We start from the raw sequence: 17722 nt of genomic DNA, 5'->3' as shown, positions 1-17722 counted from the left end.
AACAATTCTGACCATTATCACCAATAAAGCCTAGAAAAACAGGGTATCAGTATATTGTAAGCCCATAGGTTCAAATAATCCTTTCCAGTTATTTGTGTGTTTTGTTTTCTTGGAGTTTCAGTGCACTTCACTGACGAGTATCTAAAAACAGTTCGCGGAGTGAGAAAAGAGAGAATGCTTTTTGGCATTATAATATTATACAGTTAATGATGGTATGTAAGAGTCTAAATGTTGTTGTTCTGAGTTTGTATGTTGAGCGGTCTACAAACTTTTTGCGAGTGTTTAAGTTGGCCTCTGCTGATGAAACTGCAAACTATCTACAGTAAACTTTCTTTTAATTGAATCTCTGACTCCTGCTCTTTATCTGATAGACTTGGTGTCATGGCTTTGCTGTTAAAAAAGTGTGGTTATAATGAAAGTCAATGGGTCAAAAACAGCCAAGAACATAATGAAAGGGTATAGGGCTGCACAATTATCATATTAGTATCATGATAACGATATTTGTGGTCCACAGTCAATAATTAAATATAGTCATGATTTTACAGTATAAACACCCAGCCATTATTTTAATGAGTGGAGTTTACAGATTGTAGCACAACACAAGCATGAGGTGACTGCCTCTAGATTGCAAGTGTTTTTTTCGAGGAATGTAATGGTGATCATCAGGTAGCCTTTGCTCCTGTTCAATTCAATTCAATTCACCTTTATTTGTATAGCGCTTTTACAATGTAGATTGTTCAGTCCAAACTTCCCAAGGTAACAACAACAAACCTTATTAACCACCTTAAAAGCCATCACAAAGTGGCTGTCATCAGTGTGTCAAGTGTAGGAGAATTCTCCTTTGGATTTTTTATGCATTACTAATATCACTAAACCAGACAACATTTGTTTTATAACTTACCAAATATTCACATAGATTCAGCAGTTTCTTTTTCAGATGCATTTGCCAGTCTATAGACAAAAGACACTATTCTATAGTTTCTATGTAAAAAAATAAAAATAAAAAAGAAGTCATTGTGGCCCTGTTCACACGGGTATTCAGGTTTGTTTTCATCAATCTGATGCAACTTTTATTATTTACAAGAAAAGAAAATGCAACTAATATTTTCAGATCAATTAACTAACTTAATTAAAAGACTAGCCTTTTAATACATGTAATAATGGAAATAATAACTAATTTCCTTTATTTCCGATTAGACGATGTACTTTATTCAGTTTTAATAGATATATATGCTTTTTTTAAAGTAACATTCGTTTAACAAATATTTTAAATGGCATTCAATTGCAACATTTAATTTTTCTTCCTAATGCTGATATTAGTTGGGTAATAAAGCATGATTTAGTTTAGCTTGCATGTGTGGACATAGTTTGACGTCTTTACCTAAAACTTTAAACATTTATTTAAAATAAAACGGAAAGAAAAAAGGAGACTGACATTTAATTTAAACCACTTGTTTGGTTCTTAAGCCATGATCTGTCTGCATTAATGTAAACGGTATCGTTGCCTAACCTTCATTGATGAAATTGAATTATGAATTATGACATCCTGTCACCGGGCCTGCTATAGCGATACTTTATGGTTTGAGAAGAAACAAAAGTGGAAACTGTGGATGAAAACCTGTTTGGGAAGACGGGGATAACATGAATTATCTATTCTTCAACGAGAAAAGATCGCAGACACGACACCATGACGGCATTTATTATACAACGCAGGTCGTGTTTATGATCATTAATTTTAACAACTAATATTAATAACATATCAATAACTCCTCTCACTTTAAACTTTACCTTTTAGAGCTTGTTCTTGTTGGCGCAATATGGGTTTATTACATGTAGGCTATGAATCAGATTATGAAGAATGATTAAAAACATGCTTTTACTTTGTATCATCCTATCGGTCAGGTGTTTTATTTATTTATTTATCTATTTTTAAATAAAAAAACAAGCCCTGCAAATTGTTTCATCCAAATTATTGGTTCGCCTTTCTCGTACGCCACAAATCCAAAATGTTCCCAAATAGGCAATGTAACAGGTTTTCCAACGAGTTTCATGGCTGAATTTGAACTCGCTGAATCGCCTCTAACGAGCACTGTTTATTTTACTGTGAACAATGTTGTACTTTGATAGTCATTGGCTGCTAATATGATTTAGAGCTTGCAAATAATACTTTTCTGAAATTATATTATTAAGGGCAAAGTCAGAATGTGCGAATATAAAACCAACCTATCTCTATGAAATGGAGTACTAGTTTTAATCAGCTCATTTGTGGCTATTGTTTGAATACTTTTCTGAAATTATATTATTAAGGGGAAAGTCTGAATATCTGAATATAAAACCAACTTTACCTCTATAGATAATTGAGGTGAAGTTGGTTTTATATTTGGGTATTCAGACATTCCCCTTAATAATAAAATTTCCTAAATGTATTCTTTGCAAACTCTAAATATGGAAATCATATTAGCAGCTAATAATTACCAAAGTACAGCATTGGTTACAGTAAATTAATCAATTAGATGCTAATGTTGTTTAGAAGTCATACTTGCATGCTAATTCTGACCGAATATTTTCAGTAACATGGTAAACAATACAGAGACTGCTAAATAAATGAATGTGGGGGTCGCAGGTTACTATAGAAGTAAAGTTGGTTTTATATTCACACATTCAGATTTTCCCCTTAATAATATAATTTCATAAAAGTATTATTTGCAAACTCTAAACAGTAAAATCATATTAGCAGCAAATGACTATCAAAGTACAACATTGTTCACAGTCAAATAAACAGTGTTAATGCTGTTTACAAGTCATATTTGCATGTTAATTCCAATCGAATATTCAAAGTAACATGTTAAACAATATAGAGACTTCTAAATAAACGAATGTGCGAATATAAAACCAACTTTACCTCTATCAGGTTACTGGCATTATAGAGGTAAAGATAGAGGTAAAGTTGGTTTTATATTTGCACATTCAGACTTTCCTTTTAATAAATTAATTTCATAAAAGTATTATTAGCAAACTTTTTAATAGTAAAATAATATTAGCAGCAAATGACTATCAAAGTACAACATTGTTCACAGTCAAATAAACAGTGTTAATGTTGAATTCAAGTCATACTGGCAGGCTAACTCTGATGACATATTCAAAGTAACATGGTAAACAATATAGAGACTTCTAAATGAACAAATGTGTGAATATAAAACTAACAATACCTCTATTTTAAAGCTCGCATTACACACTTTTCTGTTTCAAACAAAAGCCCTCGGTTACTAAGAATAAAATAGTACTACGCTGTATAAAGGGTTAAAATAATATTTCCAACAGCAGGTACACAATGTAGCATCGGATGAAAAACATGAAACTTTAATTAAATCGGGTTATATCCGTAAACATTTAAAAACACAAACCTTTCTCCAGTTGAATCAAAGCGCTGAAGCGGCGCCCCCTGATGACGTCACACACCACGCCAAAATAAAAGTCTTTTTTTTGTTTAGCTTTTTTGCCCCTTACTGTTGCAGTCATGACTTATTGATACATTTCTCCCTTGTTTTTCACTCTATACTATTTGTGCTCTCTCTCTCTCCCTCACATTTCACATTTTAGGTGCTTTATTGGCATGACAAATAACTGTACATTCATATTGCATACGTACAAACAAGACTGTAGTGCAAACAAATATGGATATAAAATATAATACAGAAAAAACACAGAAATAAATAAAATAAAAATAGATTAATAAAAATAAAAAGATTGATAAAATAAAAAATATTAATAAAAATTAAAATAGATTAGATCTCTCTCACAAACACACACTTTAGTATTTAAAGTTGATCAAATTTTTTAATCTAAACATTTTAAGACAATTTTGAGAAGCTTTTTTTAATCCAGTTCATGATGGCTTGCATGTCTACAACACATTACTTACTATTAATATATAAGAGTCCAAATCTCATCCTCATAATTATGACCCCTTATTTTCTTTTCTATTTTTACAACTTTATAGGCCTATATAGTGTTTCTTATTGTTTCAAATGAATTGTCATCTCTTATTAGCTGTGTTCCACGTTTTCTGCTATTCTTTAGCAATATCTTCAGTAATAATATTTCATTTACCTTTACTTACAGAAGCATTAAAGGGGTAGTTCACATTAAAAAAAAAAAAAACAATTTTTACCTGTTTGAGTTTCTTCTGCTGAATGCAAATGAAGAGAATAGGCTACAGGGTCAAAAAGCAGCCACTATATGGTTCAACAGCTCCTACTTTGGACATGGCTGCTTTTTAAAACATTTTCTGGCACACAAAATGTTCTTGGAACTCGATTACAATTGAACCACTAAAGTCACGTCACAGGTTTTGACAATGTTTTTGGTTACTTTTCCAGAAAAACCACTGTCAAACCCTTTGAGCATCTCTGGACTCTTGCTGTCTATGACAGATGAGGGAGCTCTCTGATTTCATCTAAATTGTGTTCATTTGCGTTCTGAAGATGACCAAAGTTCTCAGGGGATTGAAACAAAAGGTAGAGGGACAATCGTTCTCGAGAGCCACATCGCACTGCTTTTTTCAAATTTATTTATTAATTTTTTATTGCAACAACAACTGTTCATTACAACAAATAGAAATACAGAAACTGATACTCGTGTGATATTACTCATATATTCATTCATTTTCTTTATAGCTTAGTCCTTTTATTAACCAGGGGTCACCATAGTGGAATGAACTGCCAACTTATCCAGCAGCACATGCTTTACACAGCGGATGCCCTTCCAGCTGCAACCCGTTACTGGGAAACATGCATAAAAACTCATTCACACACACCGCATGTCTATGAACTTTGTGAAAACCAGAGCATCCGGAGGAAACGGACGCGAACACAGGGAGAACATGCAAACTCCACACAGAAATGCCAACTGACCCAGTTGAGGCTCGAACCAGCAACCTTCTTGCTGTGAGGTGATCATGCTACCCACTGCACCACTGTGACGCCTCACATCTGTGTCTTTATTTGAGGTATTAAACTGGTATTGATGGAGAACTATGCTTACTAAAAGGCACCATTCAGATGTAATAATCTGGGCAATCAAGCATGTATTGTTATAGACACCTTTGCTTATGTGTCTTAAGAGATGTAAGGCAGGTCCTATTAATGTAATATGCTTTAGGCTATCAAGTTGGTATTGGCATAAACAGCTATACCTGTTAACAGGTTTCTTATATGTAAAACAATCCTATTCAGTTAATGGTCTGGCCTATTAGGCAGCTATTAATAAAGATGAATGCACATGATGATGATCCATTTATTTAAATGAATATGTGACACAGACATTTAAATTTCATTGTTGCAAACAAGTTACAGGAGTAAGTGCAGTTGTTGTTTTATGTGATGTTCACCACTGAAATTATATCAAAGTGAAACAGAAGTCTGGGAAATGCTGTAGTTGGTGTAGGTGGAGCAGGTTAATCACATTAAAAGTTCTGCATTGTGTAGATATGAAAGTGAACTCTTGTCATTGAATTACCCTGTATAAACTGCCTAGACAATAATTTAACTTGTGGTGTAATTATTTTCTAATTATAAATATATAGATGCATGACAGATTTGATAGAGGACTCTACAAAGGTAAGACCAAAGCTTGAAATCGCATCACGTGAGTGCAAGAGACCAATAGAAGTTCAAAACATGAGCTATATGGAGCAATCAGTCGCTTTAAGTATCGTCTAATCATATTGTTTTATTCCACCCTTTTTTGCAGCGCTGTACGAAAGAATTTTGCAAGCACAAACTCTAGTGTGACCGCGGCCCAACTTGCTTTCAGATTAACTATGCCCGGCTGATATATATATATATATATATATATATATATATATATATATATATATATATATATATATATATATATATATATATATATATATGAGCCTACCTTAGACAGAGTGGGTACATCTAGAAGCTGCTGTGCTGTAGAAGTTTCTGATTAAAATTATGATTTGTGCCTGTACCATAACAGATCTCTCTTGTTGTGATATGTGTCTTGGTAAGCTTTAATGTGTTGTGTTTTTTGCTCATTGATTCGACTGCATTGAGTGAGAGAGTGCCTTTTCCCTCCTTCTCATGGTTAAGAGATAAAGCTATATAATAGAATTAGTTATATTTCAGATGATATAAATAAATTATTAGCAACAAAGACCAATTCTAATATGATTGTAGTGTAAAAGACTTTCTTTGAAGCAAAAAAGATGCTGGAGGACTGGATCAGATATATGGCACTTTAATCACACCTGATTGCTTCTGCAGATTATACATAACATTTCACAGCACCTGGAATTAACACAAATGAGTTTGAAGTTACAGTGTGTCTCATCCATTTGTGATTAATGTACAAACAATTATCTTCTAAGGCCAAAAGTAGCAAAAAATAGACAGTATGTGATAGCTTTACTGTGTTAAAAAAGGTTTTGTCACAGGGTATCTTATATATTCTTTTGTGAATGTCTATGCATATTTGTATGCACAAACACAACTGATAATCAGAGGGAAAAACATCCTTGTTACATATCAGGTGAATAAGAGGCTTTCGAGAAAGATGAGCTGCTCACACGTGTTCTGTTCAACTAAAAAATGAAGGAAAGAAAAAAAAATGGCACAGAAACAAGTTACATTTTGATCATAAAAATTTATAGACACTTTTGGAAAGAAATAATTGATCTGTTAAGAGTGTGTTGACAGTTTACAGGAAGCAGTAATGAGCTGCATGTGCTTTAGGAGAAGAAAAGGACTCTAAACTCACATAAAGAACAAGTTCAGTGATAAATAAATGACTAAAACATTGCTAATATTAATATATTGACTGAACTTAACACAAATAAAACCTCACTGTGAAGATTAGAAATTGTTTCTTTTAACAAATAATGATATATCACAGTACAATAGTATCACTTACATAACTATTATATAAGTGAATGTAGTTGTGTGTGTTGAGATATCAGTGTGATTTAAGTCTTCAATGCTCATTTGCATCTTTAAACAAAAACCAGCTTGGGAAAAAAAACAATTAAAATGAGTTTCAAATCAAAATACCTCAACATAAGTGTATCAGCATTAACTACAAAATGCAGCAGCCAAAATAAAAAAGCTTCCATTAATAGTCCTATAAAACAACAGCAACAAAACAAATGATGATGGCTAAAGTCAACTTATTTTCCCAATACATCATTATTTCTCTGTAAAACTGGTTTGTAAAGCTGCTAAACTTCCCATCCCCCCCTGTATGTGTCTTGAGTCTTCACTGCTCTCCACTGCTCATTTGCATCTCTATACCAGCTTTAATGGGGGCCAATTGAGTCTTATCCAATCACATTCCAGATCCAGTAGCTCAGCAGGGTTGTATCTATATATTCCGTGTTTCTAACGGAGGCTTCATTATCTGATTTAGCTGTAAGAGAACAACTTTGGAGGATAAACTACGATTGTAGATTCCTACATTGGGATTAATACCAACAACAACCTACAAAGAAAAACCCACTGAGGACTTTTTTATCCCACTTCTTCATTGAAGACAGAAAAGGTGAGTTGCACATTTTGAATTTACACTCAAATAATATCTGAATGCTAACATTATAAAATGTAAATATGTGTGGATGCATTGTTCAACATTGTATTAAGTTCTTCAGTCATTTTTAAAAGCTTCTTTACAACTATTCAGTTTTTGTTTTTGTTTATTTAGTCATAAATGTTGTTTTTATCCTGACATGTAGTTTCGTCACTAGTTTTAATCAGCTCATTTGTGGCTATTGTTTCTTGCTCAGACTTACCTGATTTGTTTTTGTTAATTACTCTCATATAAAGAAACTGTTAAAGCAAATGTTAAAGAGAAGTTTGTTTCTGTTCATTGTTTTGTTTATTTTAAACAGGATAAAGTGTCCAAACGCAGAGAAAAACTCCTGCTGAAGCGACTGATCTCCACACTGTTATAAAGATGGCATTTATTAAAGAGGAGAGTGAAGATGTGAAGATTGAAGAAACATTCACAGTCAAACAGGAAGATCTGCAGGAACAAACAGGTTGGTTTTCATTCTCAAACACCAACTCAGTCATTTGATCCTCATTTAGATATATTTTAATAATAAGAATACTAAATTAAATCCATCTTGCAGCCCTGAGTGTGCTGCCTAGTTCTCCTAAACGCACATAAGCACTTATTTAAAGATAGAAATGAGTTTCTTTCATACTTGTTCTCGTGTCATTCTTTTTCTGTTTTAATAGTCTCCCATTTTCTCTACCTTCTTAAGGTTATTGCATTTCTTGTTCTCCTACTGTTTGTAAAGCGTCCATGAGCACTGGCACTATATAAAATAAATAAAAACAATAAATTTAAAAAGTTTATCTGAGCTGACAATATTTGACCTATTCTTTTCTCATAAAAGATATCTGCTATTACAGTGATAGTGTTGGCTTAGTACTTTCCATTTGCATATGTCACGTTGATCACAATTCCCCTTTTTTTTTATCAACTTTTTTATGGGTTTAAAGTTGTTTCTAGTAGTTGTTACCAGTTCTCACAGATAGTAACTAAGTTAGAATGACATCATAATTATATTAACTAATTACCAGGGCTATTCCCTATTTAAAACCTGCAGTGTCTTAAAATGTCTTAAATTTCAAAATCTAAAATTTTAGGCCTTAAAAAGTCTTAAATTTACTGAAATGTTGTGTTGTAGGTCTTAAATCTTTTTTATACAAGTCTTTATTTTTCTTTCTTCATGTTTTGTTACCCAATCTGGCCAAAACCCATACAATCACCAACAATTTATCTCAATACATGTTAAACTTTTTATTCAAAAAGGTCATTTTAACTCTATTTATCATAATAGTTTAATTATTTTGCTTACAATAACATTTGTTTAAATGTGCTCCATGGATTTACTGCTGAGGACATAGACCTGGACAGATTGTTGCGCATATATTTAGTTTATTATAGTTTTAAAACTTTAAAATCATTTGCTCATTTGTTTTTTATTTTAAAGAAAGTTTATTTTAGAAAAAAGTGTGTGGATACAAATAGAGCTCTCTTGTTTTTACACAATATTTAAGATCTTTTGCTAAGAAATATAAAAAATATTTAAATATTATTATTATTCAATTATTATTTTATTATTAAATGCATTAAATTATAAAAATTTTTGAGAGGACAAATACAAATCTTTTTCATCTGGGGCATTTGAAAAATTCCTTAGTCTAAAATTTCATTCATAATGGTCTTAAATATGTCTTAAAACATCTTAAATTTAACTTGGTGAAACCTGCAGAAACCCCGATTAAAAGTATGTCAGAAAACGTGGATGCCCTTAATTTGAAATATGTTGAATGAAATGGAGACTAATACAATTAATTATTATAAAACATTGTACAGTATTGTAAACTATATGATGGTGTTAGGATGACATGAGACAAAAAGATAACGTTTAGCATTGCACTGACTACAACTGGCCAACAAACTAATGTAAAAATATCTTTTGCTGCTTAAGAAATGAAGAAAATCAGCATGCTGATGATATGCAAACATTTGAGTGTGAAGTTCATCAGTATTAACCATATTCTTCATGTACCTGCAGGCGGCACCATTGGAATCTTTTTGCTTGAGACTTTTTTTTTAAGAATTAATTTTTAGATCTTAAAAGTGTTATGCTGCTTAGGCATGGGACGATACCCCTTTTCAAGGTATACCACCTCAACGTTTTTCAAACGTCTAATGGCTTCAAACGTCACCACGTGTTCATTGTGTGTCGGCATTATCCTCTGAGATGAAAGTCATTTATTAAGTACAAAAAAAGATTTATGTAGCTTCTTCTACCACTGTGAGTTCTGTTTTTACTGTTGATATTTGGCGCCAGTTAATTAGGAAGTGATGATTTTGTTCTCTTTGATTCATTGGATGGAAATGCTGCTTTATTCGCACATCTTTTATGTGATGTTCCAGTTTTGCAAATAAATTTAATTTGCATTTTGGATGGAAACACAGCTATTGCTTACATTTCAGTCACACAAAGAACAAAGTCACTTACGAGAATGGCTTGTCCTTCTTTAGGGAATAATAAGCTTAAATTCACAGACCTTCGACAGGGACATGTACTGTAACTAGATTCATGGGATTATTACTCTTCTAAAAACTATTTTTAGTACTGCTTACATTCCTATTATTCAAATATTTTTATTTATTTTTCAAAAGTCTTAAATTTTTCCACAACACACGTATTGAACAAAAAATTAAAATGGTACAAAGATACAGAAATACTTACACCCCATAAAGAAAAAGGGAGAAAGAGAAAAATAAATAAGTCAAATAAGTCAAATAAATAAATAAAACAGATAAAACTAATTAAGAAATTAGGGATAAACTCGTAGGAGTTTACGTAGGATATAATAACCCCTGAGCGTTCAATGTTTGATAGGAAAGGCTGCCAAACCTCATAAAACTTTTTGCAGAGCCTCAGATGGTGTTCTTAAGGTCCTCGAGTTAAAGATGTGAAAACAATTCTAATATTCATTGTTTGTGGGATGGCAGGTTTGTTTTTTTTTCACCTGAGAAGAATCAGGCGTCTGGCCAATAAAGAATAATAGGCAAGGATTTCTGTGATTAGGCTGACAGGTACATTTCTTCGGGCACTGTACCAAAAATTGAGGTCAAAGGATTAGGATCCATATCTTTATTACATATAGATGAAAATTATCAAAAAATACTGGTCCAAAACATTATTGTATTCTAGGGCATCCCCAGAACATATGACTCTGATCTGCTGGCTCTGAACCACATCTAGGGATAGATGAATCTGTTCCTGGATAAATTTTTGCCAGCTTGCTCCTAGTTAGGGGAAGCCTATGAAGCACCTTAAGCTGAAGAAGACCATGTCTAATACATACAGAAGATGAGTGTACCAGTGCTATGGCATATTGCCAGGCTGTATCTGATATTTCTAGTCCCAGTTCACCTTCCCATTTTTGCTTTATACAATTTAGGGAAGGGGAGGCAGTTCTTTGGATCTCTTCATATAACATGGACATCATACCCCTTTGATATGGGTTCATATTTACCAATTCATCTATCCAGCATGCTTCTGGTTGGTTCAGTGTAGGAGAAAAGTGTTTTTTAATGAAACTACGGACCTGACGGTACCTAAAATATTTGACTGGGAAATCTCAATGTCTGTTAACTGTTGAAATGAGATAAATATGCCATCTTTAAACAGGTCCTTAACACAGATAACTCCCTTCCTAAAGCATAATTGGAATGCTGAATCTATAAGAGAGGAAGAGAATAACGGATTTAACAAAATGGGAGCAGAAGGCAATGCTTGTTTATTATTAAAGTGAAGTCTGAATTGTGACCATATTCTGAGTGATACATTAATAACTGGGTCATTTGTAGAATATTGTTTACTGTGTTGTGTCCGGTAGTGGAAATACGTTAGATCTTTACTGAAACATGGCACTAGAACGTTTTAAACAAAGCAAAAAAGATTTATTATTCTTTAGTGGCTTTACAGCAGCATGATACTGTCTCACACTCCATTATCTCTCTAGATCACTGCACCTCCTATAACCCAGCAGCGCTCCCTGTATACAATCAATCACAGGCATATGTACTGAACACACACAATTACAGCTGAACTGCAACAACAGTAGCATTCAGCAATATGAACAAAATAATACACTTTCTCTTTTTTTCATTAATTCTTATTTTTGGTGAACAAACACCACAAATTGGAATGAAAGCACAAAGTAGAGAGCATAATGACACTGGATTAGACGTGTGCTGTTCCATCAGTAACCAAAGTGGGCCCTCATCATTACAGATGTTGGAAAACCAGAACAGTGTTTCTATAGTTAGTTTGTGTAAATTGGCTGTGCAATAATAGGGTATATGCCGAAGCATGCTAATTTTAATTTGCCAGAAACCTGGGTTAAATGCTTCCGGTGAACTGTATGTCAATGCAAAAATCTGCACGTTTAAGGTCTGTTTTCTTTAGAAATCAGCAATCTCCACTGCCCAAGTGATATGTGATATAAAGTGGGTCTCAGATTGTACAAGAAGCACTGCATTACATTACGTTTTTCCCTGCCATGTCTTTATAATATGAGCATTTATTTTACCCCAGTATATTCAATTGAGCTTCTGCGCTAGCCTGCCGATTCTGACCGGCCGGCCACCCCTGCTCTACTCGTTTTACACTGCAACCGTTCAGTCAACTTTGCTTTCTCAAGCACACCACATAATGCTGCCCTCTTCAACTCTTCTCCACTTCCTTTATACTCTTACTAATTTCCTTTTTGCCGTCCCATGGGTGAAGACCAATTAAACAACGTTGATTGTTGATGTAAACTTCTAAGAGCCCAAAAAGCTGGGGGGTACTTTCGGTTGTCTTCAAAGCAGAATCCTTTTAATAAGAAGAACTCAGCGTGGCTGTGGCGTCATCGAAAGCAAACTCTAAACTGCACAGCAAACACTACATTTATACATTTTACAGCATGTAGGTTGGGTCAGATGCAAATGAAGTGTTAAACTGCTTTTTCAGTCCTGGTCTCATCATGTTCTGGAGACAGAAACCGCCTAACCAGTTGACCGAAAAGAGAAAACAAGTTACACAGCCGTGCTGTGAATCTGACACTTTGCATTACTTTTAAATATGAATCTAAATTACCACACTGTCGTCACAGGAAATACCAACTATCATAAATGCATGATTATAAGCTGTCAAGGCTTTGCAATCAAAACAATGTTTTTATAATAGAGGCCACTGGAGAAAAAAAACAGACATGAATATAACAAAAAGGGAGTAAATTTGCCCAGAGTGTATTGAGTTTTTCTTTTTTTTCCAAAGCATTTTCCCAGAATATGTCAAAATAAGATGTTCTTAAATATCAGTTCATTTGCTGAAACAAAGAAAGTGTTGGCCAAACTAAGCCTCAAAATCACCCCAGAATTAATAATTAAGACCCAACAGCAGACAATGTGAAAGGTGCACATTTAGCCTTTATGCAGATGCTGTACAGGTATGTCTCATGTCTGCGAGGAGGCAAATATTCAGCTGTTTGTTTAGCTTTTACCCCAGAACTTTTTTTTTGATGCATTTACCAGTCAGGCACAGAATAACCAAGTATTTCCTGTCTGCTTTACAAATTTTAGAGGAAAAAAATTCTTATTATGAATATATACAAATAAATATAGGCCATTTACATCTTTCAAATCTGTGTCTTATCAATATGACCAAAATGAATTTTATAATCAATTATGTAAGGAACTCTGAAAACTGGGCTGACACGGTTTCAATTTACTATAACTTCTATGTTAAGTGTCTTTGACACAATATACATTGTAAAAGCACTAGATAAATAAAGATTAATTGAATCTGCTAAATCTGTACAGGTTGATGGACCAAACATAAAATGATCTGATTTATTTTATATTTAATGTGCATCAAAATTACAGAGTGTGTAGCCAATGTTTCCAGTGTCTTTTCACTTTTCAGCTTTTGATGAGTTTTTAAGACTTAATGTTTTTTTTTCAGACCTAATTAAAGAGAATGAGGGGAGTAAAGAGGAGGAACATCATGTCAAAATTGAGGAAAAAACTAATTTACAGACTGATGTTATTTTGAAAAGGAGAGACAAGAATCATTTCACCTGCACCTGCCCTCAGTGTGGAAAGAGTTTGGCAAGCAAAAGCAAACTTAAGATTCACATGATGATCCACACTGGAGAGAAACCATTCACATGCACTCAGTGTGGGAAGAGTTTCAACCAATCATCATCCTTTAATCAACACACGAGGATCCACACTGGAGAGAGACCGTTCACATGCACTCAGTGTGGGAAGAGTTTTAACTGCTCATCACACCTTAATGACCACATGATGATCCACACTGGAGAGAAACCATTCGCATGCACTCAATGTGGAAAGAGTTTCCGCCAATCATCATCCCTTAATCAACACACTAGGATCCACACTGGAGAGAGACCGTTCACATGCACTCAGTGTGGGAGGAGTTTTAAATGCTCATCGCACCTTAATCACCACACGATGATCCACACTGGAGAGAAACCATTTACATGCACTCAGTGTGGGAACAGTTTCCGCCAATCTTCATCCTTTAATAAACATATGAGGATCCACACTGGAGAGAAACCATTCACATGCACTCGGTGTGGGAAGAGTTTTAACTGCTCATCACAAATTAATGAACACATGAGGATCCACACTGGAAAGAAACCATTCACATGCACTCAGTGTGGAAAGAGTTTCAGTCAGTCATCATACCTTAATAGACACACAAGGATTCACACTGGAGAGAAGCCATTCACATGTACACTGTGTGGGAAGAGTTTTAACCGCTCATCACACCTTAATAAACACATGAGGATCCACACTGGAGAGAAACCATTCACATGCACTCAGTGTGGGAAGAGTTTCTGCCAAACATCATCCCTTAATAAACACATGAGGATCCACACTGGAGAGAAACCATTCACTTGCACTTAAGCCATGGTCACACTGGACTTTTCTCTCCATAGACTTCCATCAAGTGTGCCGCAAGCCTGCGTTTAAGTGAAGGTCTTGGCCGTTAGATCGCCCCCTGGGGGCTGGCTGCAGTACAAGTCAAAAAGCCCGCCTCCTCCGTGTCAATGGCTCGAGACTTGAGCCCAAATAAAAAAATTAATTACACTTGCAAAAAAATTTCCTGAAAGATGGTTCTGGTCGATTAAGGCACTGATTATTGTGCTGAAATAGGTGCAGATCTTCATTTTTGTAAACAGTTTGTTTTTAGCTGTAATTTAATGCTGGGCGTGTCATCGTGATTGACAGTTGTGATTGACAGATTCTCAAAGCAGACCTTCTGAGCTTCGGCAGGAGACTGAAGTGTTATTACTCGATTTCTGTGTTATTTTACCATGACAAAATGAGTTCAGCAGTAAACTATAGTTTCTGACATACATGATCTAGTGGAACACTGTTTATTCGCCAAGGTCAGGGCTTTTTTTCGGGCTTTATTAGTTTGCTGATACACGCCTAACCACCCAGATAGCAAAATACACTGGGGCTAGTTCTTGCCTGCCGGAGACTTACCCCTCAGACTGACTCCCTCTGCTGGACCTACTCCGGATGCCGGGACTCACTGCGCGATTCCAGCCCGAGTCAATTGAGCCAGATGCGGCGGCCGAGCGAGCAGGCACTGCCGCATGCGAGCCGGAATCAGCCCGCGACGCCGCGAGTAGGTTATATGCGCTCCTGCCCGGAGCTGGCGCGATTGAATCTTCATTATATAAAACCCTCACATTTGTTAACGTTATTACATACATTTGTGTTGATATGACAACAAACGCATGCTACTATGTGAACGCAAAGTGTATCACTGAGTTTAACCTTTGAATAAAGATGCAAACAGCATACATAGCAATTATTTAAATAAAGGACAAAATAAATAACAATAAACCTGTATCGATTGCACAAGTATTAAATAATAATATAATTGAATACATTTTGTAGTGCACAAGAATTAAGAAATACGAAAATGACAATAAAACTGCACAATAAAATAAACCTATTTAAGTACGGGGAAAATACTGGAGATCGTTAGCAGTAATTCTCTTTGTGTCTAAATAATAATCTCCACGTTGATCTCCTGTAAGGTTATTTGAACTTGCTTTACAGGACGTCTCTGCATTTTAAGTTTTGGCATGTTATTAAGTAATCTGCTGAATTTGCTGTTATAAAACATTATAAGGTTCTTGAAATCGAATCTTAATCTAATAGAGCTGTAAATGTTAGATATTATATTTACATCATTTACTGTTGGCGTTTTATTTGAACACTCCAGCTAACATTAAAATGAATGTAAATTCCTCGTTGCCAGATATAATGAAGGCATCGAATAAACCAAATGAAAACGGAGGCAAAAAAATTAAATAAATAAACAATTCAAGCGAAAATGAATAAACAATATACTAGTGATGTTGCAGCAGATAGACATTGTATTAATAGTGCAAAGTTTTTTTGCACAAATTGACAAATTGCAGGGTTGGGATGTGTAAATATCCTGTTGATATTTAGTAATCTTGCTGTATTTATCTTCTAAACGCACGATTGTTCCCGCATGGTAAATCGTTATGGTGTGTAGGCTATATTTTGGGTTCTGTTGATGGCTAATTAAAAATAAAAACCTTTCTAAAAATGTATGTGTTGTTTATATGTTATTGTTCATATTTTACAAGTGTTATTTCTACCCCTATGAAGATAACAAATACCAACAACAAATATAACAATAAGAGAATATATTATTTGTGCTCATATTCAGGCTAGAGTGTATAAAAGATCGTTTATTTCTGCAGTCCACCATGTATTGCTTTTATTAAAGTTTAACAGCTTACATCACACCGTTTTTAAACCGTATATTATTGTGTTTTTTTACTGTAAGTGCTTCTATTTACATCAGTGAGCGTTTGTTATAGTGCAGACACCGGCAGTCGAGTGAGAAGTTCGGGGGGCGTGGTTGATTTTACATAAAGCATTTGGTTGGAAGCTCGACTCCGCTCATTTTCGCGGCTCCTCCTCTGGCTCCAACAGACAGTCCTTCTGCGCATGTCAAGGCTCCAATTTCAGCAGTCTTTTGTGACAGTTTGTGCCCAGGAGTTTTGCCCTCAAGGCGTTCAATGGGAAAAGGGGCTGTCGCGTTGTCCATATTTTTTACAGTCATTACTTCAACCCTCGAAGACCCGTCAGACCCGAAACGGCCAGATACGGCGCTACAACCTACCTACCAAATTAAGAATAACAGGTGAGACAAACATTGTGAACTGTTTTTGTTGATTTTGAACATGATAATGTAATGTAATAATTAGTATTTTATAATAACTGACTATGTGGAAAAAAGACATACAAACTCCATAGAAACGAGCCTTCAATTTGAGGAAAATTTTACTTTATATTAAAAATGTATGGACCTGCTTTAATAAACAGACTAATTACATAAATAAATACTTTTTGTGAGGTATGAGATAATAAAGAACAATCCTGTCAGAGAATATGAAGAGCAATCCTGTCAGAAACTGCTCTTTCCCCTCTGTTGACAGGATAACTTTTCTTTTTGAAGTAAATATATACTTTAAATTAAATAACGTCGATGACTGTAAATCAATTGACAAAGTACCATGGGTAATTGAACTGTTTTCTGTGTAAAATGTAGCAAAAACTGACAATATTGTTGTGAAAACATAAAAAGTAATCCTGTCAGAGGCTGCCTTAAACTGCTCTTTTCCGTCCACTGACAGGATAACTTTTCTCCATAAAGTTAACCTCCACTCCACAGCTGCCCTGTCCTGACCTATTCATGCATCTCTAAGGACCGAGCTGTCCCGGGAGAAGCTTGCTAATATACAGAATTGGACTCAAGGCCTTCTGGGCGTTCAAAGCATTTGCTGACCTGGACAGATTTGTCCAGCCCATCACCTCCTTGTGCTGCAAAAGGGATTCATTCTCCCTATGAGCTATCAACCAAGGCTGAACCTGGACGGGGGCGTCCCGCGAGTCACTTTTAACACACAAGGCAGGGATTGTTTGTCCCAATAGGAACGTAGCCAAGGCAGAACCTGGACGAGGGCATCCCACGTGACACTTTTAACACACAAGTTAGGGCTAATCTGTCCCAATCGGAACGTAGCCAAGGCAGAACCTG

General features: G+C 34.9%; 2 protein-coding genes across 2 annotated transcripts in view; one reads left to right on the top strand and one right to left on the bottom strand.

Annotated features, from left to right (window-relative positions):
* LOC101883803 (PWWP domain-containing DNA repair factor 3A-like) overlaps positions 1 to 17591 on the bottom strand; it is a 69688-nt gene extending 52097 nt beyond the window's left edge. The window contains exon 1 of the mRNA XM_088650790.1: positions 17325 to 17591. The gene's annotated coding sequence lies outside the window, so the exon portion shown is untranslated. The remainder of the gene's footprint in view (positions 1 to 17324) is intronic.
* Positions 7418 to 16222, top strand: LOC141381674 (uncharacterized). The gene is made up of 3 exons (XM_087249175.1): positions 7418 to 7563; positions 7910 to 8059; positions 13562 to 16222. Exons 2-3 carry the CDS (start codon positions 7975 to 7977, stop codon positions 14530 to 14532), a joined length of 1056 nt encoding a protein of 351 aa, XP_087105301.1. The 5' UTR covers positions 7418 to 7563; positions 7910 to 7974; the 3' UTR covers positions 14533 to 16222.
* Positions 17592 to 17722: the final 131 nt, after the last annotated feature.

The sequence above is a fragment of the Danio rerio genome, chromosome 4 (genome assembly GCF_052040795.2).
Source record: "Danio rerio strain M-AB ecotype USA chromosome 4, GRCz13ab, whole genome shotgun sequence".
Lineage (NCBI taxonomy): Eukaryota > Metazoa > Chordata > Actinopteri > Cypriniformes > Danionidae > Danio > Danio rerio.
This window is presented reverse-complemented; position numbering and strand designations above follow the sequence as displayed.

Excerpts from the sequence above, each read along its gene's own strand:
- LOC141381674 (XM_087249175.1), top strand. The coding sequence starts at position 7,975 with ATGGCATTTATTAAAGAGGAGAGTGAAGATGTGAAGATTGAAGAAACA. Across the intron at positions 8,060-13,561 it reads AGATCTGCAGGAACAAACAG|ACCTAATTAAAGAGAATGAG; the intron begins GTTGGTTTTCAT and ends TTTTTTTTTCAG.